Source organism: Trichoderma asperellum, chromosome 7, assembly GCF_020647865.1.
Source record: "Trichoderma asperellum chromosome 7, complete sequence".
NCBI classification, from domain to species: domain Eukaryota; kingdom Fungi; phylum Ascomycota; class Sordariomycetes; order Hypocreales; family Hypocreaceae; genus Trichoderma; species Trichoderma asperellum.
In genome coordinates, this window is record NC_089421.1 from 1,365,460 (window position 1) to 1,390,444 (window position 24,985).

The 24,985-nt window shown below is 43.5% G+C and overlaps 9 protein-coding genes across 9 annotated transcripts; 4 read left to right on the top strand and 5 right to left on the bottom strand.

Annotated features, from left to right (window-relative positions):
• Window positions 1-1,913: 1,913 nt before the first annotated feature.
• TrAFT101_011218 (uncharacterized protein) lies at window positions 1,914-2,900 on the bottom strand. The gene is made up of 2 exons (XM_024901456.2): window positions 2,418-2,900; window positions 1,914-2,353 (listed from the first exon to the last, which is right to left on the bottom strand). The coding sequence occupies exons 1-2, from the start codon at window positions 2,805-2,807 to the stop codon at window positions 2,135-2,137; spliced, it is 609 nt and encodes a 202-aa protein (XP_024755023.1). The 5' UTR covers window positions 2,808-2,900; the 3' UTR covers window positions 1,914-2,134.
• Window positions 2,901-5,764: 2,864 nt separating this feature from the next.
• TrAFT101_011219 (uncharacterized protein) lies at window positions 5,765-7,154 on the bottom strand (the record flags this gene model as incomplete). Its single annotated transcript, XM_024902876.2, has 5 exons — window positions 5,765-6,014; window positions 6,078-6,162; window positions 6,221-6,350; window positions 6,409-6,831; window positions 6,900-7,154. The coding sequence occupies 5 exons, from the start codon at window positions 7,152-7,154 to the stop codon at window positions 5,765-5,767; spliced, it is 1,143 nt and encodes a 380-aa protein (XP_024755024.2).
• Window positions 7,155-12,191: 5,037 nt separating this feature from the next.
• TrAFT101_011220 (uncharacterized protein) lies at window positions 12,192-13,158 on the top strand. Its single transcript, XM_024902171.2, has 2 exons — window positions 12,192-12,511; window positions 12,570-13,158. Exons 1-2 carry the CDS (start codon window positions 12,219-12,221, stop codon window positions 12,967-12,969), a joined length of 693 nt encoding a protein of 230 aa, XP_024755025.1. The 5' UTR covers window positions 12,192-12,218; the 3' UTR covers window positions 12,970-13,158.
• Window positions 13,159-13,458: 300 nt separating this feature from the next.
• TrAFT101_011221 (uncharacterized protein) lies at window positions 13,459-14,124 on the bottom strand (the record flags this gene model as incomplete). Its single annotated transcript, XM_024904644.2, has 1 exon — window positions 13,459-14,124. One exon carries the CDS (start codon window positions 14,122-14,124, stop codon window positions 13,459-13,461), a length of 666 nt encoding a protein of 221 aa, XP_024755026.2.
• A 1,725-nt stretch (window positions 14,125-15,849) lies between these two features.
• On the top strand, window positions 15,850-17,353 carry TrAFT101_011222 (uncharacterized protein; the record flags this gene model as incomplete). The annotated part of the gene is made up of 4 exons (XM_024901461.2): window positions 15,850-15,866; window positions 15,932-16,046; window positions 16,103-16,420; window positions 16,484-17,353. 4 exons carry the CDS (start codon window positions 15,850-15,852, stop codon window positions 17,351-17,353), a joined length of 1,320 nt encoding a protein of 439 aa, XP_024755027.2.
• Window positions 17,354-17,687: 334 nt separating this feature from the next.
• TrAFT101_011223 (uncharacterized protein) lies at window positions 17,688-19,853 on the bottom strand. The gene is made up of 2 exons (XM_024901451.2): window positions 18,296-19,853; window positions 17,688-18,237 (listed from the first exon to the last, which is right to left on the bottom strand). The coding sequence occupies exons 1-2, from the start codon at window positions 19,802-19,804 to the stop codon at window positions 17,764-17,766; spliced, it is 1,983 nt and encodes a 660-aa protein (XP_024755028.2). The 5' UTR covers window positions 19,805-19,853; the 3' UTR covers window positions 17,688-17,763.
• An 822-nt stretch (window positions 19,854-20,675) lies between these two features.
• TrAFT101_011224 (uncharacterized protein) lies at window positions 20,676-21,241 on the top strand (the record flags this gene model as incomplete). The annotated part of the gene is made up of 2 exons (XM_066129179.1): window positions 20,676-20,787; window positions 21,162-21,241. The coding sequence occupies 2 exons, from the start codon at window positions 20,676-20,678 to the stop codon at window positions 21,239-21,241; spliced, it is 192 nt and encodes a 63-aa protein (XP_065985310.1).
• A 409-nt stretch (window positions 21,242-21,650) lies between these two features.
• On the top strand, window positions 21,651-24,323 carry TrAFT101_011225 (uncharacterized protein). The gene has a single exon (XM_024901454.2). It carries the CDS (start codon window positions 21,819-21,821, stop codon window positions 23,250-23,252), a length of 1,434 nt encoding a protein of 477 aa, XP_024755029.2. The 5' UTR covers window positions 21,651-21,818; the 3' UTR covers window positions 23,253-24,323.
• TrAFT101_011226 (uncharacterized protein) lies at window positions 22,671-24,743 on the bottom strand (the record flags this gene model as incomplete). The annotated part of the gene is made up of 3 exons (XM_024898741.2): window positions 22,671-23,580; window positions 23,640-24,075; window positions 24,154-24,743. The coding sequence occupies 3 exons, from the start codon at window positions 24,741-24,743 to the stop codon at window positions 23,287-23,289; spliced, it is 1,320 nt and encodes a 439-aa protein (XP_024755030.2). The 3' UTR covers window positions 22,671-23,286.
• Between the last annotated feature and the right edge of the window lie 242 nt (window positions 24,744-24,985).

A 24,985-nucleotide genomic window follows, 5' to 3' on the forward strand; every position in this document is an offset into this window, starting at 1 on the left:
ATCCTAAGCGAGTACGCAAAGCTGGTTATACACTTAAAAATAATCACCATGTTCTATAAGAAGATGTTCATAATGTATATTTAAATTAGTTAATTAATCTTTATTTTTAACTACGTGGTTGATAATTCCATAATACGAGACCCAGAAGTACGTGTATGTCTTATATTATGAAGTTATCAATTTGAAGCCATCGACTATCCCCGATCCGCCGATAGAAAAGATTCTACAAAAATTATATCTATACCATTACTTAGAGTATCGACTTGACTTCGCTTTTGCTGAGACAAATGTATTTCGCTTCTTCATGTACATATGTTCGTCACTTGGAGGAGATTCTTGTACTCGGCGCCCCCACCCTGGAGCTGATCAAGCGGCAGCCACTAGTACAGGTATATTACGTTTCAATCTGCATGATCCGCTTCTACATACGAGAGAAAATGCTAGATCTGGATCTGCAGATCATCGCTGCATATGAACTTTGATCGCTGTTACGTGTATATGTGGAATAAAGTTTTAGGATCGACATTCTGGCACTGCCAACAGCATTGCTCCATCACTTTATGAGTGAGAGATCATACCCGGGTATTACGGAGTAGATTGCTAGTAAATGCTCAAGCGCGCTTCGGATGCCGATCAGTCGTTAGGTGAATATACGTTCGATGTTATCGGTTTTGTGAAGACATGCTATATATACATCTATATTCTCTTCACCAAGCAATAAATACTAGACGGCGATTCATGATTCAATTCGAGGCTTAAAATAAATATGAATACACTGAGTCTACTTCGGAAAAATTATCATATCGTAGAAGGTAATACTCGGGCACTCGCGATGGTATAAATGTGTCAATCATGTTTCCGTTTATGGTTTATTCTTCTTTGCAGTGAGCTCCACAGTTAACAAACACCCGGCATACGTGTAGTATTGGCACCTATTCGACTTTATGTATACATATTCAGCTTCAGAAGGGCAGACATTGGAATAAATTTTCCGTACTCGAAGAAAAGTGTTATTAAATTGCTTGCACGCCATTCATCGCTAATGTGAATTACCCGCTTGAGACGATGTTAGCGAGCAGGTCAGCACGGAAGAAGCGGCTCATGAAGACCCCTGAAAATTACCCTAGCACAGGGATCGGGCATGAACTACTGCGAGATCACGCCGCTCGGCCCTTTTTAAGGGACGCAATGAGTGTACTAGTATCAGCTTACTTGGTATCGAATAGGAAGCTACCAATGCTCGGAATCTATTCGTGCCTGGAAAATCTGCGCTATTGCACATTAGATGGCTTTCTACTTTTACAGCCACAGTGTTCAGTAATGTCATTGGCGGCATTATCATAAATGGACGAGGTAACTAGCCCTTACTATAAAAGGAAGCTTAGTATTTGTCTATTGAGGCTCTGTAAAGAGATCTAGACATCCCTAAGAGGCAGTTACTTGCAAATGAAGTCTTTACAGATACTAGCACGTAATGAATACATGACCAGCGCCCTACCCGATGATCCTCGGCAGTGATACCGAGCATAATAAACCCTGGGTTGGGGAAATCATCCTGTAGAAGATGGGGGTGATATCTTTACTAAAGAGCCCATTGGGAGAAAAAAAAAAACTGCTGTTGAAAGCTGAAAGGCATACTGAAATCCAATAAGACTGTATAGTAATTAACTAATCTCAGGTTCTTATCTCAGCTGAGTTCTACCTAATTGTAAACCTCTTTAACTCCCATTTCCTAGGGTTTGTGGCCCATATTTTAAGTTGCCATTGAATACCACTCTAGCTCGTGCGTTAGTTGATATTTCTTTGGGATTTGCTACAGTTATGATATAGCTAGCGTTGAATGAAGTACTCTTATTCTTTAACAACAATCACATCATATTCTGGAAGCAGAATTTAATAGCAAACCGCAATTGGCTGGAAGCTAAGATATATATACTGTTCTCTGATATAGACATAAACTCTAGGAGGATTCATAAAAGAGCCTCCAAGGTAAAATATAGACAAGTGAATGTAAAAACAGAAGTGGAGAAACTCATGGAGATTATCATCACTCCAAGGTGTCAAACCTTGCATCATCCACCTTCTTGCTTACTCCATCGCCAATTTTCGTCTCCATTCCCAATTCATAGAATGTTTAAAAGACTTGGCCCATCATACGGCGAGCAATGTCACTGACGTAGCAAGGTACGCCGAAGCCGCCGGCGGCAACACTGAGGTCGTTGTTGTCGACACTGCCCGAGTTGTATTCACGGAGCGCGGGGTAGATAGATGAGACATCCCACAGGTCACCAAAGTCCACCAAATTAGCCTTGAAGTGCTGAGTACCTCCGTTAATCATGGCAGAGGTATCCGACTTAAGTTGAAATGTTAGAAACTGCAGAATCTTAGATGGCGGAGAGGAAAAGATATCGATTTACCTGAGGCAACTCATTCTGGCCCTGGAATGATGGGCAGCCCTCGCACTGCATCAAACCACAGTCATCACCACCAGTGCACTCGACACCAACATAGCCAGAACTCTCTTGGAGAATGATAGCGAGGATAACACGCTCATCAACGCCAATGCTAGCGGCAGCTTGGCTAATAGCCACGTTGATACGGCCGACATCGTCCCAACTGGAGCCTGCGTTGACCATCGACTGCTCGTACAAGCCAAAGACAGTGGTCCAGGGCAGCCAAGAGCTCATGGGAGGAAAGTTTTCGTAAGGTCCGCCGTAGGTACAGCCCCGGGTCTCAAGCTCGATGGGAGAGGCAAAGGCGGCAGGCAGAGCAGCCAGGGCGGCGACGAGCATGTACTTGAAAGCCATTGTTTCTGTTAAGAATGTTTAAAGACGAAATATTCCTCTAATGTTGAGCTGAGTGAACTGGATTGACTGGTGAAAGAATGCTATCTATCGCGGAGAGGCTTCATCTCTTTATAGCTATTACTTCTCATAGCGTTGCGGCTTCTTCTGAGAAAGGAAGTTGGAAAAGAAATAAAAATAGGACTATATTAGAATGAGTTTCTCCGAACTCACAGCCAATATTGTCACAAACTACGTTTCCGTTGGGACTAGATGCTTTGCAGTCAGCTTAGAACAGTTGTGATGGAGCCTCGGCAATCCGGCATCGGCGTTCACACTGGAAAAAAAGTTCTAGACATGCATGATAAGAATGCTTAGCAGCTTGATTATTGCTTATAGCACACATCAGTAATGTGATATTTGAAGCACCGCCGAAGACAAATGTTGGAGTTGAGCCCTCAGCTGCGTGCGTTTGGTCTTTCATTGGCGCGTGAAGCACGCCTCCACATGCATGCAACCATTATACTTTCACCCCTGAAACAAGCCGAAGCATGTTAATATATAGTGCCCGCTACAGCATGTCGTGAGATACGGACGGGCTGCAGTGCCAATAGTCAGTCCGCCTGCATAAAGTTATACTTCAACCTTTCAATTAGATAGCGGCTGGTGCCTTAGTGGGGAATTAACATGTGTTAACCTAGCCATTTAAGGCATATCTAGTCTATGCTTCATGCTCAGGTGAGGTTCGAAGGCTTTAGAAGCTTCAGCGAGAGATGCGCTTGTTTCTTTTGCAAACCTTCAGTTTGATCATTTATTCTTGATTAGATGCACATCGTAATGTTGATACCTGCTGCTTCAAACAAGGTCGCGCTAGTTTCAACCACATGCAAATTGCTAATAGTAACAACTACGCTAAAGTCTAGGCGCCGCTTTGCTTACCCAACCCAACTAACATAAGCATCTTCATTTTATTGGCATTCCGGCGCCCGTAGTAAGTTCTTCCGATAGCAGTGGATAAGAATGACCTCGGAGAAGGATTTCATAGGCATTTTACAACATTCTGAATGAAGAAGCCAGTCTTAGTTGATGAGTAAACGTATTTGTGTGATTCGGCTCCAAGACTTCCATTGGCCCGTCATTACTTGTGAGAGATAAAAATACTTCTCACAGTCTTTGGGTCATTTGATGCATGCCATGACTCTCCATCATCCGACGAGCCGTAGCAGCTGCTGTAAACTGCTAGAGTTCCCAGTCTAAAACTTATTAGTATGAGGCCAATAGTCTATACTATCGGAGATATACACAACATAGCGGGCTGAACCATGTATCAAGCTTGGATTGGAAACGTCTCGACTAGTGATATTGTGTACCTGTCGAGCAGTGATGACGAGGCCCTTGTTTTGATGCCACTTCCGGCATTCGAGGCCATCGAGCCTTATCCACAATTAGTGCCTTGGCCATCCGATATTCTTAGAGCTTACGCGCAATATCCTCGATCCACCTTCCCTTTTTGTGCCCAAGAATAAAAATGCAATACTTGACTAGCTGTATACGACAGCCATCTGCGCTTGACCACGTGAAGTAGGCAAGAGAAGGGTTGCTGCGATGAAACAGGGTACTAGAAGGCTTAATGTAACTCCGAAGACTAGAACAAGGTACTTACACCTTCCAAACACTCTCGGTTATTACAATAAAATACAGTAGAAGTCATAGTGCAAGAGCTAATGCCCGGAAGATCCCTTGCAAGGGACTCATATCACAATGCCATACCAATTTCAGCAGACTGCGAAGTTATCCTTGACTTCATCTATAATGCTCTGACCACTTCATATTCCATAAAAGTATTGATCTCCTACGAGCATCTAGGTAATCACGGATAACTCCTGAAGATCGCCGGGAAGAATATGAGTAGCTTATATCAGTATTTGGTAATGGTGCATCATTCTTGAAATAGCAGTTCTGTATCCAGTAACCCTAGACCACAAAACAGCATTAACCGATTTTTTTTTTTTTTTTTTTTTTTTTTTTTTTTAAAGATTTTTCTTAATTGCAAGCCATAAGAGCACCTGCAAAAGGGCCAATTCAGGATAAGGACGTTTGTTGCTAAATGTGACCTGAAATGTTTACTCATCCTAATGTAGCGCTATAATGCAACAGCAGTTAACTCGGCATGATTGTGATTTCCCTGATAATGTGAGAATTTATATACGTTGATGCTCTTGAAACAAATTTTATTAACATCTCAAGCCTTTGAGTAAATAAATATTAATCCCATTAATGGGTAGAGCCGGAGACTTCGTTAAAGTCAATATTAGTTGTCCTTTTTTTTTTCTCTCTCTTGCGCTATGCGGCTATGGCTCAAGCTTTTTGTTCTCTTCCAAACCAGCGAAACCAAGCAGGAAACAAATATCTCAGAGTCGCTAACTACCGCTTTTTGTTTAATCATATTCAATCTTTGAAAGGTTGAAGCATAGAGCAAGAATCAGTTTAGAATACATCAGCTTAAATGATAATTGTTCAAACGCATGCAGTTAAAGAAGACAACAATGTAATAGAGTGCTAAATCTCCTCAACTCATCAGCTTTACCAACATTTTTTACTTTTAAGAAGAACTGAAAAATAGTACCTCAGATAATGCATAGTGACCTATTGAGCAATACGAAAATTCGATACCATGGCATTTTTTGTCTCAATTGGAGTGCTTCACGACACTAAATGAGTGCCACTTGATGCTGACTGAGATTTATGTGATAATATTCATTCAAGTACCTAACCGGACGATATCCATATATTGATTTTTAATTTAAGGGGGCGTATAGGTATTCTCATTACGACAGGAGAGGTTACTAGTTGCCATTCGGACCAACAATATATAAGATATATTTAGCGCTATAAATTTAAAACCATAAATCGTCAATAGGTTCTAGTTCATAGCTATCTAGATCTCCGCTGACACTATTTTCAACATAGCCAGCACTTGTTTAACAAGAGGCAGGACTCGGTACATTCTGGCAGCTGCCGTATTTCTTTCCTCCAGTAACGACAACATTGTTCCATGTCCAATTAGAGCAAGCTCCACTTCCACAGACAATAGCAATGTTAGTAGCGCTTGACTGGACACTACCACTCCCAGAAATATTCTGGAGGATTAGGTTGGTGATGGGAATGCCGCTAGTGGGGCTTCCATGAAGGTCACCGCCATTGTAATTTTGCTCAATAAGAATGCCATAGCTGTAAACAAACATTAGTTATGGGCTACATTTGCCATTTGCTTTTCGAGCTGCCATAGCATACCTAGTAATAGATGACAAAGTAATGCCTGAGTAGGTAACACCCTTGATGGTGCCAGTATCTCCCGCAGTTGCCTTGATGCGGATACCTGCCCAGCGATTAGCTAAAGAGCCGATCGTTACCTGTTGATTTCCAATTTCACTAACCGTTTGATGATTTGGTAACCTGTGAGTTGCTAAAGGTGACTGTCTGAACGGTGTTGTCGTCTCGGCCGCCAACACTGCCGATTGACAAACCGTGACCACCGGAGCAAAGACCACCACTGAAGGTAATGTTCTAATGTATAAATCAGCGGGCTTTTTCTCCATGAATCTGACGTCAGATCATATCGTACCGTGCCGGAATTGACAGCAACGCAATCGTCCTGGTTATACACCTTGGCCCCGCTAATCACAACGTTCGAACTAGAGCCGATATCAAACCCGTCGGTGTTATGGCCACCGCCGCTATCACCAGCACTGTTGTCAATTGTCATACCATTGATGGTTAATCCATTGGCACCGTTAATGCTAACGGCTTGGACAGGAGTGTTTTTGATATTCAAGTTGGTGATCGTGGACGAGGTCAGATCATGAGCAGCGAAGAACTTGGGCTTTGTCTTGCCGCCGTTGCTACCTTCACCGTCCCACCAGCGGGCGCCGTCAGGGTTTAAAATGGCACCACTGGCACCTTGGACGGTGATATGATTACCTTCAATTTGGAGCAGAGGGCCAGACCACTCCTTGTAGCCCCAGGTAGTTGTACCCTCAAAAATGACCTGAGGAATAGATATATATTAATATACTTGCTTGGTGAATTCATTGTTTGCTAGTCCCAATTACTTACGGTGGTGCCATCATTTAGATCACTGAGGTCGAGCGTCACGCCAGAAGGAACCGCAACGTTCGATAACACAATAGTGGCGCAGGATTTCTGCGACTTGCTCGCTGAAGATGCACCATTTGAGCCGGAAAATGTGCAAGTTGTAGCCCGATCTTCTAATTTTGGCCCTTGCGTAACTGCAGGGGCAGAAGGCACGACGAAAGCTTGAACACAAGCAGAAGCCGCAAAAGCTCTAAGGAGAAGCGAAACCTTGGTCATATTTTAATTGGGATTTCGAAATGTCTAGTTGAGTTGTTGAAAGGGGAAATGCACTGTCTAGTGAATCATTCCCTTATCTTTCTTATGTCAAAGAAGGGAGATCAGACACATTTATATAGAAATCAACCCATGTATTTGAGCTGCACGTTGTGATCTCAGGCTGTCTGAAGACAACAGGCTGTAATGTCTCTCGGAACCCCGGGCCCCCTTTTTGCCGTTATTCTAGGGTCTAAAGTTTCATACAGGTAGCCCAAGTTTAATGAACAGGTTGCAATACTATATGCATTAGCCAAGCTTCGTAAGAGAGAATAGGACTGAGTTGGGCCATTATAGGATAGCTATAAGGGTAAAATACATGGTTTGCAAGTCATTTGCCGTCAAGAGCTCCATTTTAGTACCGGCATACCCCAGATCTTTCCACCAACCAGTTTTATGCCCAGTACATCCAAGTGTGGCTCATTGGTATGGCAGATTGGATTTTAACGTAGGATAATGTTTAAAGTTGCAGCGGTAAAGCGAGGGCCAAAAGCGCGCCAATCCGATCTCAAGGTATTTTCCCGGGCCGTTAGCATCTCGGCGCTTCGGTGTTGCGATCTACCGTCTGCTCGGTATAAATTTCCGACTTGCAGCGTGTCTGATTCGATTTTCTCTTCAGATATTGGCTATTTATTAATGGATTTCATCGCTAGCTTATCCATGATGGGTATTTTCATCGCTCTTTATCTCGAATACCCAGAGAGCCGTGTTTGTATACAGCGGTTAGTGTCTCCACACTTCTATTACCACAACTCTATAAGAGGTTGTGAAAGAGGTCAAATCGGAAGTGAATTGAGATAAAATAGTCATGAACCAAATGGACTTTTATGGAATCTCGAAAAAATGCCAAATACTCATAGTGTTAGTTACCTATAAGCTTAATCTACATAAGCGTACTGAACACGCTGCTGTCAATCAGTTCCTTCCTACTGCTGACTTTACCCCACGTTTACCCCAGAACTCGGGCAGCTTTCGGCATTCTCTTGGTTTGTATGTAACCTCGGCCCATCATAGCAAGCTGCGCCTCGGCCGGGTCCAGTCACACATAGAGTGTATTACGTTTACATCGATTGTTTGTTTAGGAAATAAATCATCGCAATGGATGCCGAATTGCATTAAATTTCCAGTGAAAAGGGTCGAAACACGTATTTTACGAATGATGATGCAAGAAGAGGCATTGCTATTGAACTTACGCAGAACTATTAGATCATGATGTGGTATTCGCCCTAGCCAGGCTAGGTATGTGCTATGATACTTGACGTTCTAGTTCAAGGAAGGATATATCATGAATTTCATTCCGTGAAGCATGCTTTTGCCATAATATAGAGCATAAAGTCCTATATTACGTCGCGCGAATTGGTGGATGCAGAGGGCAGAGAGTGTCGGTGGTCTAGTGTACAATATTGTACAATGTACACTACAGCTTACTGCATATCTTTTGGTATCTAAGGACTGTTAATGACTAATAACAATTCTAGAAGTTATTAACAACGTGAATTTAAAACCGAGAATATAAATGGTGGCCATGGTCATGCAACGCTAAGTATTATTAATATAATGGGATTATTAGGGTTTAAAAACAAAGGTTTTAACGGAGTTCTTGTCCGGTGACTATAGCAATTCGCTAATCCAGGGGCACTAAATTATATGCCAAATGATATACTCTGTATAAGTCAGCCACTGATCTATATCTAATAAAAGACTACGGAATATTTCATATTATAAGATCCTGATAAGGAGACCATAGAGCAAGCTTCACGCCAGTAGGCCACTGAGATCGCACCTGGCTGATCTCATGTGCCGCCGGGGCAAATATAGACCGAGTAACCGAATTCTTAGTTGACTTAATCCAAGCAGATCATCGGTATTCTTAACCATCTTCACATCTAAAATTTCTTAAACCACTAGACCGGTAGGTTGCATAGCCGCAAACAAATTTTGTAGGACCTGAATAGCATGAATTGCTGCATAGTGTACCCTTCGTTTTTGCGCTCTACCGAACGTATGCCATTAATTAGCTTTAAAGGTGCAATTACAGTATCATAATTAGACGATGGATTATCAGGCCTAAGTATATTTGTAGCCCAGTACAAGAAGTTCTTGTCAAACGTTTATCGAGTCCATTGAAACGCCAAAAATAGTAAAGATTAAACTAGTCGTTAGATGGAGACAGATATGATAGGATTAAAAAGGCAGACTAATGCGAGTCACAGAAATCGGCCCTGAAACAATACTCCCTTTATGCATGCTGTTAATGCCCAAGTAAGGTTGATGTAACGTCTATACCATTTGGTAGAACATTGCCGATGGCAAAAAGATCTGCCGAGCCACCAAGGACAAATATCTCACGCCAGCAAGATGCATCACTGGATAATTACCTGGTATTTTACTCTCAAAGTAGTTAGCTTATCCAAACCAGCGGGTGATCTAATATCGATTGCGCGTAGTTCGGAATTGACCGACATGCTTCAATTTAAAGCTTAATCGGGTCTGCTCCAGTAAAGCACCCACGGCTTATCTTTGTAAAAGGCAGGGTTTCACAATCATGGCTCGAACTAAGCTGTATGCTGTCGACAAATGTGATAAGAGAGATTAACTATGTGACACCGTTATATGCCATAGGGACTATGCAGGAGAAGAGTTGGTTTTTCAGTACGCTTCTCCAAGATAACCTATGATATAAAAATATAATGTATTTATACCATAATTCATCTATCATACAATTGTGGTGCCACAAGCGGCGCTCACTGTGGTTTTATACAACATTTTCTTTGCTCTTGAGTGCTTTGTATAAGTAGGATTAAGAGAGTATGCAAAGTGCATATGCCGATGTATGTGGCTTTTTTTTTTCAAGAATGCTAAGAGGGCATTCTCCTATTCTTCAATTGTTGTTAACGCCCCAATTTTGAATAATGAGCTATTAGTTCAGCTCCTAATAGGAATATTTTGGTCCCAGGTCGCAAGTGAAACAGTGCTTTTGCGACATTTTATTTTTCATCGCATTAATTAATGTGTTCATAAGATCGGCATTTCACGAGCGTCAAGTCTCTCATGTTATCCTCTTATATTGGTTCTCATCTCCTTTTCGAAGCTTGGGGTAATTGTGGCTGGCACCGAGACTTTTCGAAATAATTAGTAAATAAAGACCAGTCAGCGAGATCCTAATGATCATTTTTACCACCTGCTATTAGTATTCATATGTACAACTTTGAGACAGATGGAGCTGTGAAATTAGGAAAGGGTAAAAAATGACTATATACGGATACAGTGTTAGGAATGGTGATGATATAGAAGGTAAGTTTCGTCAAGTAGTGCATTCCCAAGTGTAACAAGATGTTACTGGCAATCTAGAAAAGACAGTTGTACAACAAAATAATCTGCTAGAGAATACTTTGGCAAACATTGAGCTTTAATGCTCGCCATATATCCGTCATAACTATTATCGTCTAGTAAAGTAAAACTGTACAGCCGACTCTGAATTTAGGCTAAATGTTGTTTCTTATTTAACACACTTAGTAAAGTGAAGGTTTTATTTTGGCACCGCCCTGTTAGTTGGTAGATTGAAGTTTCAGTTTAATAGCAGAGAGGAATTCTTGTTGTCATACCACTTATACATGCTACTCGATTACGTTTCTTACCACACTATCAGTTTATTGCACAAATAGGCTTATTGATTAAAAGCCAATGAATACCGGAACACCTTTTCCTGTTTCCAATTAATAGATTAGACTATTGCTCTTGCTCGAGTATATACAACGTGTGCAGGGCCATTTTCCAACCTAACCTTGATCAGTGTATTACTCTCTTAAGGCCATTTAACCATCGGATCAAAGGATGTGAATATGTAGCGATATAATGTAGGTAAATTGCGTAATTACGCCATACGATCAATCCTTTAACTACAAAGACTGGCACTCTAATCTATAGATATGAGCAAGAGTAGTTACGATCAGGTGCCTATCCCCCGCGCCACTTGGAAGCATTATTACATTAGTGGCCTGTAATTTGTGCATGTAAGCTAACCCATAGGACTTACATACAAGGTCACATCATCACATTAAGAGGATATCATCTGCGAGGTTCGACGAATAAAGCCAGCTAGGGTCATGCTGTTGCTGAGCTGAGCCTTTTTATGACTCCACAAGCTAGTATTACTATCCCAGATGGGCAAAAATGGCGAGGACTAAATCACAGCCCAACCACGTAGCCCAAGAATCTCTACGTCTACCTACCATTTTATACCTAGTATGTACTCTACTTAATGAACTATTGAGCGCCTATATGATCTGCAGTAACTGGCACGTATCAGGAAACTCAGAAGGAGGATAAATAGAGAGCACATTTATTATCTGCATTTTGAATGTACAATGACATCAATTTGAAACGCCAAGACCTACTATCTGAGGCCAATTTTTGTTCTCTCTCCCTCTCTCTTTTTCTTTCTTTTTTTTTTTTTTGCTTGCAAAATGTTACGGCGTTGAAGGTTGTATTGCTTTTGAAATAGCTCCGTCATCGCAAAATTTTACTGCAGGCCGAAGCGGCCCGCCGGAATGCTACATCCTCCACAAAACTCATCAAAAACTTCGTGACATGATTGGCAGGCTAAAATGGAACAGCTTATTAGCCGGATGCACCCCAGATCTGGGGAACTGGCTGCGAAGGGCCCAATGTGCCGAATTTAGTACCCGTTCATGATGCCCAACTAGAATGCCCAACTAGAACACCACACATAATCTTGTTTTGATATTCCGGGATGTTATTGATCTAGCTCGGCACTTCGATGCCGTTTGATCCGGTGCCTGGCGGTTGTGTTTTAGGCAAAATGCCAAGACCCATCGACGGCATACGGTATCTGATCCATATTCGAAACTTCGTAATTATGGTATAGAATGTAATGATGAACAATGGGTTTGTGATAGAAACTTTTTGCTATATAAAGTCGTGACGCGAGCCTCTCCATTTGGATTATGAGTTAACCAGCATCGCATTCCTATCAAAACCCAGTATATTCACAGAAAAAGAAAAAAAATGGTCCCCTTCTCCAGCCTATTTGCGGCCTTCGCCGGCTTTACTGGAGTGTTGGCGGTGCCCACTGGCCTTGGTCCTTCGCCAAGCAGTGGAAACATTACAGAGCGTGGCATTCATGACTTTGTTCTTGGGCTTCACAATGATGTCCGTCGTCGCGCCAGCATCAACTACGACCAAAATTATCAAACTGGCGGAACTGTCAACTACTCTCCTTCTAGCACTGGATTTTCCGTTAATTGGAACACTCAGGATGACTTCGTCGTTGGCGTTGGCTGGGGAACTGGATCCACTTCGTAAGTTCTTATTTCTCCTCTGCAGTTTATATAATTGGCTGACATTGTCATTTTATAGCCCTATTAATTTTGGCGGTTCCTTTGGGGTTAACAGTGGAACAGGCCTGCTCTCTGTCTACGGTTGGACCACTAACCCACTTGTTGAATACTACATTATCGAGAGTAACTCGAACTTCCCTACATCGGGCACTGTGAAAGGATCTGTCACTAGTGATGGGTCATCTTACACAATATGGGAGAATACCCGTGTAAACGAGCCTTCCATCCAGGGCACAGCAACCTTTAACCAGTACATATCAATTCGAAATTCTCAGCGAACTAGCGGAACTGTGACGGTTGAGAATCACTTCAATGCCTGGAAGTCACTTGGTTTAGATCTTGGAACCTTTAACTATCAGGTTATTGCTATTGAGGGCTGGGGTGGCAGTGGTTCTGCATCTCAGAGTGTTAGCAATTAGTAGTAGATGTGGAATATAGGATAGAGTTGTGGTGGCTACTGGTATACAGAGAAGGGAACCGTCAGAATGCGGGAAACAATTTTGGAGGTACCTAGATGGGGATGGAACGGATGAGGATTGTCCATATTCTTATATGTTAAAGATGTTAACTATTAGCACTATCTTGCACTCCATGAATTCTATCCGCTGCTACTTCACTAACCCCCCTGTGTTAACCTTAGCTGTCTCATCGATTCAAAAGTCTTTTAAGCGGGGTGCTCTGATGATCGACATGAATATTGTTGTACAAGAGGTCGCCCATTACTTGTGTAGGAGTGCATAATACCTCAAATTTCATAGATTTCATCAGACAAATAGGGTCGTAAAACAACTTCAAGAGCAGTCCCTAACCTACCTAGCTATCAGTTAAAGCACGTATTATGCGAAGGGGCTATGCTTACAGCAATGGCCAAGCAGAAGTGTCTTATTCCAGCAATATCAATGTCTTGTCTAGGATTCTGTATATGATATCTGGTTAACTTGCATGAACTGGGTAGATGATGCCGCAGCGCCGTTTAGCCACGCAGGAAACCACGTATTAAGCTGAATGTTCATCGCATGAGTTGGTTGCTGCGAAGGTGTATGAAACTGTGCTTCCAAAGCGCCGTTAACGTAGAAAGAGATAGCGGCTTCTTGGTAGTCAATCATGTAATCGTTGTATCCAGCACTCGGATCCCAGGTTGGAAAGTATGTATGATACCATTCCTTGACTCCCAGGCGATAAATTGTGAATGCAATCTCCCATTTACCCTGATTCAAGTACACCTCGATGTCAATCTCATCGCTGGTCGAAGTACCCTGATACATAAAAATACTAGAGATAACTCCGGGTAGATTTGGAACTTTGAATTGAGCTTCGACTTGTCCATAGGAGTATTGAGCCTTGGAAACGATCTCACCACCATTATGGGTGCCAGCAGGAATCTCAAAGTTAAGAACGCCTCCTCCACTTGGGTTTACATTGCTAGACAACACTGAACCTAGACCTGCAGCCCAGTTGGCCTTCATGTATAAGGCCGAGTTAAATGTAGTGCAGTTATCGACAAAGCTGGATTGCGCTTGAGTCAGGGGCAAAACTGCGGCGAAAATTGCCAACAAATTCAAAAATTTTGCCATTGTATCGATTTTGATGAATGTATGGATGTTATGTGGTGACTCTTCTGGGTAACAAACAAACACAGAAGAAAAAAAATAGAAAGGCCAACTTAATTTAAGATATCTCAAAACAACGGGATCAAGAAAGGAATGAAAAAGCTGGAGTATATATACTGGATGACAATCAATTGCTTGTTCTAAACTAGATCACTAATACTTAATTAGAGCTATTTGTTGTGTTATATTCTGTCAAGCATGTCTTCTACATACAGAAGGTCATAAAATTCTTCCACAAATCAGTTTATGCCTTGCAATTGCTACATCCAGCCTAGTGAATTCGCTAACTTCGTGTTTAATTAGCCTCCCAAGCTCGTTCTAGAGATAATTGTCAAGAACCTCCCCTATTTTGTAATAAAAGCCGAGGTTTAGACTTGTAGTATCCCTATTAGCATAAATAACAACATGTATGTGACCCAAAATGTAAAAAAATTCTGAGAAGAGAAATTATCAGTGATTAGAATATTGGCGGTATGACTGACGGTGAGACCATGAATTATAAAAAGGTATCAAAGGTAATTCACTGGCGGTGAAAAGATTTCACCTATTTGGGAACTTCTGATAGTTTTCAAGCGAGATTCGTATCAGCTGCTTGCGAAAATGAGAGACCCTAGAAGTCATTGTGAAAATTGCTTCTTAGGTTATTAGTTATTGGAACTTGAACTATATAATAATAATACTCTGTCATCCAAGATTCGGGACTCTTGGGATCATTCAGTTAATTGGAGCATATTGACATATAGCTAGTGCGAGTATTTCCCTACAAAATATTGTAGCTTGAATGGTAACCTTCTTTTCACACACACAAAAAAAAAAAAAGGCGACATAAATTTATTAAACCAAGTTAATTATAGTAGAGGTAGCAGCAACGATATAGCACTAATACATGCCCCAGGCAATAAGCGTCGCTAAGACTTGGACAGCATAAGCCCACTGAGATCCCGCGCTCCCACATTCCCAACCAAACTTATTCTGCGAATCACTACGTAGCCCATCCTTTCAACTTATCACGATCTCGGTAGCTATGCGTATTTTACGATTTGCCTAAGCTTATTCCTATTTTTAGATGGGAGAGATAGAATCTCCATATAACATAGCGTTGCCTATGTAAGGCTGTACCCGCTTTTGATGTTGCCGATTCGGCACCGATCATAGAAAGCATCGCACAAGTAGCCCTACTCAGCAGTCCGTGACCTCAGTAACGGAGATTGCTGGTGAAGTTTCCGAGTATTGATGTGACATAAGTATTGGGTATTAATAAGAAGGTTCTTCTTTCTATAAAAAACATCCCCTAGCCATGTACAGCGACCTACCTCTGCCCGATATTTGAAAGCGGCTGGTTATTTAATTCTGCATAATCAGTGAAGAACATCCTGACTTCTTGAAAGCGCTACTATTGATATGGCGAACGAAAAGCCTGAGCAAGCAGACACCGAAAGGGTGAGGAGTAAAAAAAATTTACATCGCATCCGATGCTAATAGTAACTAGCAACAAGGACCAAAGCGAGAAACGTATCCTATAACTAATCTAGAAAATGGCATTATAGCTTGGGAACGACAAGACGATCCACTAAACCCAAGGTAAGTCCTACTAGTCATCAAAGAATAACTAAGAAACGGGTTGACACGGGGAATATAAACAGAAATTATCCCGCTTTTCGGAAATGGTTTCTCCTTTCCCTCGTCAGCATGATTACCTTAGTTAGGTACGAGCAATATCCATATCTTTTGTATTGACAGCGCTAGAAATGCTATGGCTAATGTTCCATAGCCCACTATCGTCGTCTATTTTTGCTCCAGCAGTAGGAAATGCTGCAGATGAGTTTGGCGTTACATCGTCGATATTAATATCTCTGGGCGTCACTGCTTACTTATTTGGCTATGGTGTAAGTATCGGACAAGATTCGGCGCTGGCTTTTCTACACAGCTAATGGAGTGACAGTTTGGCCCGTTGTTCTTGTCGCCCCTCAGCGAAATGTACGGACGTCGAATAATTCTTAGTCTGGCGACATCTGCTTTTGTTCTCTTCCATATTGGATGCGCTCTTTCTCCTAATTTCTCTTCCATTATCGTATTTCGACTACTCGCAGGCCTGGGAGGATCCGGGTGTCTGACGATTGGAGGCGGAGTTGTATCAGATCTATTCGAGCCCGAAAATCGGGGTCTTGCTATGGCTATATTTTCTGCTGGGCCGCTCTTCGGGCCTGTTTTAGGGCCAATATGTGGCGGGTTCATTGCACAAAACATAGGTTGGAGATGGGTAAGCGATCCTCATGTTTACTAGCCTTCATTAAATCCTATATGCACTAATTTGGTGACGCAGGTCTTCTGGATTCTAACCATTGTAGGTGGAACGCTGACGATATTTGTCATGATCTTCAACCGTGAAACGAATCCCGCCATTATAATTAAGCGTAAAACAGAGCGCTTGAAGAAAGAACTCGATCGTGCGGATCTTCGCAGCTATTATGATGACTCTAGCAAAGAGAAGAGCAAGACGGCACGTTTCCTAGACCGGCTTACAACTCCATTCCAACTGTTGTTTCGATCGCCCATCATCTCAATTGTGGCGTTATATATCGCGGTTATATATGGATGCTTGTATCTCCTCTTCACCACTATTACCGAAGTTTTCCAAGACGTATACCACTGGAGCGAACAGCTCAGCGGACTGGCTTATATTGGGTTGGGCTTGGGATTTGTCGCTGGTCAAGTCGCCTTTGGACTTTTAAGCGATAGAGTACTCATCTTGCTAAAAGCTCGCAACAATGATGTTTTCGAGTCCGAGATGCGCCTTCCTCTCACCATCCCATTTTCATTTTTTGTCCCTATATCGTTCTTTTGGTATGGATGGTCTGTCCAAGCTCATTGTCACTGGATTGTGCCTATTATCGGGCTTTTTCCCTTTGCCTTTGGTTCGATTGGAATCTTTGCGTCTCTACAGACGTACGCCATTGACTCTTTCCCTCGCTATGCTGCTTCTGCTATCGCAGCCATTACTGTCACTCGATCTTTTGCTGGCGCACTTCTCCCTCTTGCTGGTCCGCCGATGTATAGAGCACTAGGATATGGTTGGGGTAACTCATTGCTTGGTTTCATCACATTGGCGCTAATTTTGATGCCTGTTCTTTTTAATCGCGTGGGAGCATCTCTGAGAAAAGCGTCTCCTTTACTAGAGGCTGCGACTAAATGAGGTATATAACAGTTTTTTTTTTCTTCTACGGTACTCATTTCATACCGCGCTCCGCTACGGCCTTGAATGAGGCTGAGCTGCAATATGAAATCTCCATACCAGTAGCTCTGAGATCTATAATAACGGGCATGACTAAGATAACGAGGGGGAAACGGAAGCAAAAGCGAGAATAGCACTATTAGCATGAAAGCTCAAGAGAAAGGTAGCGAGAAGTCTATGTTGGCGAACTAGATGCTGCTAGTAAGAACCCATTAATACATCACTATACCATAAGGGAAAGCCATGTTTGTCCAAGACTGTTAACCTTCTAAATGAACATTTAACATCGAGTTGTGGCTTCACGTTTTTGATGAATGCTTCTGGTTAATTATATAAATATTTACTTTACGTATAACTAAAATATGAGTACCTCAAGGCAAGCTCAGGAACAGGTCAAGCATCTTTGGGTAATTTGGGGTGCCCAATCCTGTAACAGGATCCCACCCTTTGGTGGCATTAAATCCAAGGGTACCGCAGCCAGGATTGGTTCCATTGGTGATATCGTTCAAAACTCCGGGATTAGCATATAATGTTGGGTTAATGAAGCCCAATGGCCCCTTGCCAACTTTAATGCGCTCTTCAACAATACGGTTCACGAGGGATGCGAAAATGGGAGATGACGCAGAAGTGCCTCCGGATGTTCCTTGTTTGCCACCGACCCAGACCGCAATATTGTCACCGTTGGCAGCCACATCAGGAATACCTCGGCCGTTACGGTTGTAGATACCCGTGCTGTTTTCATACTTTCCGTCCAGGTAGTATGGGTACGGTGGGTTATAGTGTTTGAAGTAGTTGCTAACAGCTCCCTGCTGGTATTTAGGGGTGGGGAAAATGTTTGAGAAGCCCTGCAAGTTTTATTTAGCTGTTATGCTGTTTCAACAAAATTTATACGGATATACTTACACCACCACTGCTAAAGTTGAATGACGGGCTGGGGTCAAAGACAGCACTCTCTGGGTCGTGGACAGTCTTGCCGGGGTAGACCTTGGTGGCTCCCACATTCGTCAACCACGGGCAGCTGTTGGGCTGGGTAGGTGAGAATACATCGTCGTCGCGTAAGCACCCATAGAAGTCCGATTGGGTCTGTCCAGGATATCCACCAACTCCGGTATCGCCGCTGGCCACAAAGATCGAAACACCTTGTAGGCCAAGTTTCAAAAACTCATTGCATTGACGCTGCTGGTAATAAGCTGGGAGATCGCTCTCTTGCACACCATACGAGATTGTGATAACGTTGGTAGGCTTGTAGACTCCGCACATTAATTTGCCCTTGTAGCCACCGGGATTAGGGTCGGGATATTTTGGATCCAGTTTGGGATCATTGCCTGTCTCTCCAAAAGCTGAGTATGTACAGTAGGAGCCATCAATAGCATCGAAGAATGTGTTGAGAATTCCGCCAGTTGTGGAAGAATTAGACGTAGCATAAAAAGTGTCATCGGTCTGATAGAGCGTTGTGGTCTGCGGGTAGATGATGGGATATGCGAGCTCAAAGTCGAGATTGCTTTCACCACCAGCGTCGGCCACTGGCACAGGAGCTTTGCCACCGTCGATTGAGTTCAAAATTGGGTGTGTGCCCTTGGGAATGCTGGGAGCATACTGGGCGAAAAACTTGTCAAAGTCCTGCTGTGCATAGTAGTCACCTTCTTCGAAGATGCCGAGAGAGTTATTCTTGCTAACTTTAGCTTTAGGACTGGGTGCCTTGAAGCCATAAAGTGCTTGCAAGCATTCAGGTGTTATGACTTGATCACAAGTTGAGAGATCGCTTGATGCCCAGCTTTTTGGTAGCTCAGGCAAAGGCTTCAGATGCTGTTGGCGACGGCGGGATTTGTGTTCGGACTCGGCGTTCACTGATCTCTTGCCTCTTCGGCGGAGCTCCATAAATGTTCCCTTGACTCCAGGGGTGATATAATCGACATGTTCCGAGACATGGCTTGGCAGATGATACTCGTGGGCAGCAACTAGAGCCCTGTCTTGGTCATCGTGGAAGTATTCAGTATGCAGCAAACTCTCAACTTCTTCCGTAGTGGCATCAAATGCCAGCCAAACTTTGTTATCACTATGAGTAATTCTTTCTTTGGAAATCCCAGACTTGATTAACCAAGCAGCCACTGTTTCAACGGCCTCATCGGAAGGCTTGAAAGCTTCAATGATTTCATCTGGGCTCCAGTGCTTTCCATACATGGAAGAACCGGGGTGGGATACTTCCATCAGCCAATCCTCTGCCTGTTCCAATGCCCTCGCATTTTGCTTTAGGCCTACTCGGACGGGAAGCACAACATCGGGCGAAACGCGTTTATGCAAGCTTGAGCGCGGTACAGCACGTTTCTCGTGGACGACATGGTTTCCTGGGATAGAACGGCCTGATGTCAAGCTCAGCAGAGCAGCAGCCTGAAGGGCTGAAGAGAAGCGCATTTTGACAACTCCAAAATTGCCAACTATCTTTCACGGCTCCAACCTTTTAGCTGGAGTATCTCTTCTACGTCAATGCAGCTGAGGGATTTCGGCCAGCTTTATACTTCAATTGTTACGGTCGGATCCATGCATTACGCCGTTGAGCTAAGCCTTGCCCGCGTCGCATTCGACGATGATACCTTGGCTGTGCATTGTATATCACGGGCGGGCAGTGCTTTGGTTTGGCAGGACTAGCATTCCGAAATCGCCCATTCACCGATTAGCGATTCGTATTATAGCCATATTCCTGCCCAGTTGCACAATACAAAGTCTGCCAGGGTTATGATAGCTAGTTTAGTTCAGGAAGGTCAGCGAGCGCGGATCTTCAGGCAACGGCACTTTTGCACTTTTATCCCCACTACAGTTATCATCCCGGAAATCGAAGAGAGGCATCCGGCAGTCTCGGCACATGTGATTGGAACTTTTGATATGTCAATGAGGATAAACTAAGAGAAACTGATGGCACAAGGAAGATCATAGTCGCATTGTAACGGATCATGTATAGCGTGAATGCAGTACTATTTGTTAGAGCTATTGAAGACGCGAACGATAGCTCGGATTTGTGGGGTTGTTAACTTTGACTCCTTACCGCGATCTCATTGTTGTACCATGGTTTATTAATAAACTCTTGTTAAGTCGACCTGGCTGCACCCATATGGCTATGCTCATTCCTGACACTAGGATATCTATCCGTCTTTAAAAAAGTAAAGGACAGATACAAGATACAAATAGCCGTGGGTAGGAATCATTTATTCTCGGGAGTGAGTTCACTATAACACAGCCACCGCTTCCGAAACGCGATATCCCACATTAGCGCGACTTGTTCATTGTTATGCGCATATCAATGATGATTAAAATCATTTTACACGAAACGAGAATTTTCATTCTTCCTTTTGATCTAGAAATAAGAGTGAACTTCAATGAGTTTATTTGGTTTGCCATGGGTATAATCCCTGCTTAGCTATGTAAACATACCCTAGAAAGAGCGTGGTGAATGCATGGCCGAAAATTTGGCACGCCAACTTCTTATATGGATCATGCTCCATCATTCAAAAACCTGAGCGTTAATAGCAATATGTTTCTCTCTATTATTAAAAAAAAAAAAAAAAAAAAAAAAAAAAAAAAAAAGAGAGAGACATGTTCGGAATTAGTTGCCCTGATGGCGACGAAAACGAGCAAAAAATATTATTTTGCGCTGCGTAATCTGGGAATCGAACCCAGGGCTCCCCGACGTTGCTCGGATGGCAACGGAGAATTTTACCACTAAACCAATTACGCTTCGATGTTTTGGAACGATTTATTCTGATTCAGATTCTAGGCGCGCCGGAGACAGTTGGATCGTTCCATCATCATAACGCAGAGAGAGAGACTTTGTCCGCATTCCTCATCAAGGTCTAGAAGTGGATGCTCTGTAGGGACTGTTAGGGCATTATTGCTCGTAACTGCTGCTGTCTCCTCATTTAACAAAGAAAGATGGAGAGCTTCCATAAATGTATCCGCATTGCGTTCCAACCGCTGTAGTGCAGCAGCCAGCAAGACGTTGATGGGACATATCACAAAGTTAGCACTATCTAGGTCTCACTGAATGATATGATACGAGATCATATTTACGCTTCCTAGTTTTGCATAACAATAAAAAGTACGGTACGAAAAGCCTGTTGATCAACAATCGTCATCATGCCGCCTGCAATCTCCATTTTTATGGGCCGACGCAGACCTCCAAAGCACCTAATTTTAGGTTGGCTATCGCGCCCAAAAACTTTCCGCAAATCTATCCACCAATGCTGTCTTCATCGTATTGCAAAATCAAGCGGATCTTGTCCGATAGACCGATTATAAAGGAAGTAGGGATCCCAAATGCCATAAATAGCGCGACGGCCGAGTTTCTTGCACTTTCACTTCCTCTAATCTGTGGTTTAAGGCGCTAGTATTTGTACATACGTCCGTTATTGTAGCCGGAAACAGTAAGAGCACCATGGCTGCAAAGAAAAACATTCTTCTCGTCATCGCAGACGACATGGGCAAGTCGCTTGGCTGCTACGGCGATTCTACAATATCAACGCCCAACATTGACCGTCTAGCTGCTGAGGGCACGTTATTTGACAATGCTTTCGCCAGCACAGCCTCGTGCAGCGGAAGCAGATCCGTCATCTATACTGGGCTCCATACACACCAAAACGGGCAATACGGATTGCAGCACAGCAATCACCATTTTTTGACCTTTGACCACATCGAGACCGCTCCCAAGCTGTTTCAGACTTTCGGATACCTCACCGGTATTATCGGGAAGATTCACGTTGGCCCAGATAATGTGTACCCGTGGGAAGTGCGAAGAGAAAGCCCAAGCCGAGATGTTGCTTGGGTCGCACAAGAAGCCGATTCATTCTTTCAATTGGCAAAGGAAGACCCTCGCCCATTCTTCCTAACAGTTGGGTTCATGGACCCTCACCGTGACTCAACTCGCGGAGGATTCGGCAACGGTGACGACAGCGTATCGGGTCCAGATGCCACATATGACCCTGCGAAGATCACGGTACCCAGTTTTCTAAACGATATCCCGGAAGTCCGCCAAGAAATGGCTGAGTACTATCGCTCTGTTGGTCGGGTGGACAGAGGCTTTGGCTTGATCATGGAAGCTTTGAAAAAGGCTGGCTTGGACAACGACACGCTTGTTGTCTTGACAAGTGACAATGGACCGCCTTTTCTCAATTCAAAGACCACTCTGTACGACGCGGGTGTGAGATTGCCTCTCATTATACGGCGGCCCCAAGGAAAACCTGCAATGAAGAATCCAAATCTCATTTCTTTCATCGACATTCTACCGACGTTTGTCGATTGGGCGGGACACACTACTGCGACTTCGATGTCAAACTCTCCACCTCGGCTAGGCCGTTCAATTCTTCCAATTATTGACGAAACTAGTATACATGATGACTGGTCTAGAGTATTCGGATCCCATACTTTTCATGAGGTCACAAACTATTATCCCACGAGATTTTTGCGCACTTTGCGATACAAGTATCATCGCAACATAGCCTGGAAGCTTGACTTCCCCTTCTCAACCGATCTTTACGCCTCTCTGTCATGGGAGGGAATTCGGAATTCCCAATTCCCGGTAAAAGTTGGGGAGCGATCCCTGGAGGCATACATCCGCCGGCCGCCGGAAGAGCTGTATGATATGCAGCAAGACCCAAGGGAGGTGGTAAATCTTGCGGATCGTCCGGAATACAAAGAATTACTTTTGGGATATCGACAAGAGTTAGCGGATTGGCAGCGACTGACGCAAGATGCGTGGCTGGTGCGAGATGGAGTGTCGTTATCGGAAATGCAAGGACACATAGATGCGGGATTGAAGATCCCAAATCGTTTCGATTTCGACCTTGCAACACCAGGAAATAAGGTGCTTTAGTCAAAACTTGTTCCGAGAATTCATTTCTCATATCTCACTCAACTAAAGGGATCATTTTTGGGCCATTCCACTCAGCGTTTGGGTCCCGATCATCATCTTCGATTAATTGAGGTTGCCTAACAACACTACTCGAGATTTCTTGCATCTTATCATGCAGAATTTGGAGCTTGATGTTGTCACCGCCGCCACGAAAGTGGGTCAGAAACTGAGAAAGGCGGTTTAAAACATCTCTTGGGCCAACACTCATCAGCTGCTTGCCCTCAAAGTTCGATGGGAGACAGAGGAGAATGTCAGCTAGAGACATTGCCACTTCGAACAGTTTCATTTCCTTATGGACACCACGATGTTAGCCTCAAGTTATCTCAGCCGAGCTAATCTACTACATACCATTCCAAGGCCATGAGCCTCGATGACAGACCTGGGAAACAAGTCTATATTCTGAACTACATTTCGTGCGATCCGGTTTGGGAAGCAAAGGCTAAGGCCTTCATCTGTTGCGTTTGATGAAAGGTTGATGTGGTACATGGACGTTTTCCATAAAACAACTCTCATCCATTGTTGCGTTAGGAGAAAGTCCGCCCTCTGTAAGTCGGTGCAGTTGTGAGAGGCCTGGTTGATCTCTCGCAAACGGTCATGCATAGACGCAAAATATTCCTCCGTCTGGGAAGTCCCATCGCCATCCATCGCACGAGCAAAACTTTGAAAAAGTTTGCTTAGACTAATGAATGCAAATAGGATTGGAGGATTCTCGTCTACTTCTAGCTCAGGTAACTCAGGATCAAGCTGTAATATCCTAGGGAAGTCAAAACGAGTGGTATGTCCTCTAGATTTTGAGTTCATCAGCAACACTCAATCATAAGTTGGATTAAAAAAGAGAGAGAGAGAAAGAGAATCGACTCACCTTTCCGTCACAAATAGTAGCCAGATAACCCGGAGATGAAGTTGAGCTTCAATTTTAGGTAGTCCAGAATAATGGATCGCTTTATCAAGGCCTAGCATTTGAGCAAATGTGACGGCTTCACGTAAAAGCATTGCTCCCTTTCGGATATAACCGCGGTTTGCACTCGACACATGCAAGAAGAATGATGATAATAAGACACTTAAGGATGGATGCTCTAGGTGATCCATTTCATTCCTCGCTCTTGAAGATTCGGCAGCCATAAATGCGCCATCGTCACCCTCAAAGCGACCAAACGTCTCATCGGACGAGAGCTTGAGCTGTGCGATTGTAACTGCACTGACTGCTGCGGCAAGCGCATATGCTTCGATGTCAGTAGAGTCTTGTAGTCGATAGAGCAACTTCTCTATGTTCACAACTGGCCACACGGGATACAGGGCTTGCTGATAAATGCCGAGATAATGGTTAAATGTCGCGAATGGAATGCGGTTCAAGCCAGGGTAGATATGAGGCTGAACTGATGGTTGTTGATAAGTTGCGTCTTTATCAGATATCGGTATTGGAAACTTTCTATTTATCATCGCCTTCTCCATTGCCAGTCGTTTATTCAACAGTGCTTCTCGTTTCTTCTGGGCCCATGGCCCCTTGGGCCCAGCCTTGAGCCGCCTTCTTTCGGCCACGCATTGGATAGAAAGACTTTGACAGCGTCTACATGGCAGCCCTCGATCACATTTCACTTTTCGTGCTGCGCATGCATCGCAAGCCCGTTCTCGAGCCATATTAATTCCCGTTTCAGGCTGCATCTGTCAGTAAGTGGTAGTCTACAGGATGCGAG

Coding starts and splice junctions, on each gene's coding strand:
- TrAFT101_011218 (XM_024901456.2), bottom strand. CDS start 2,807: ATGGCTTTCAAGTACATGCTCGTCGCCGCCCTGGCTGCTCTGCCTGCC. Junction 2,354..2,417: donor GCCAGAATGAGTTGCCTCAG/GTAAATCGATAT, acceptor TTTCAACTTAAG/TCGGATACCTCTGCCATGAT.
- TrAFT101_011220 (XM_024902171.2), top strand. CDS start 12,219: ATGGTCCCCTTCTCCAGCCTATTTGCGGCCTTCGCCGGCTTTACTGGA. Junction 12,512..12,569: donor TGGGGAACTGGATCCACTTC/GTAAGTTCTTAT, acceptor GTCATTTTATAG/CCCTATTAATTTTGGCGGTT.
- TrAFT101_011223 (XM_024901451.2), bottom strand. CDS start 19,804: ATGCGCTTCTCTTCAGCCCTTCAGGCTGCTGCTCTGCTGAGCTTGACA. Junction 18,238..18,295: donor TCAACTTTAGCAGTGGTGGT/GTAAGTATATCC, acceptor TAAAACTTGCAG/GGCTTCTCAAACATTTTCCC.
- TrAFT101_011225 (XM_024901454.2), top strand. CDS start 21,819: ATGGCTGCAAAGAAAAACATTCTTCTCGTCATCGCAGACGACATGGGC.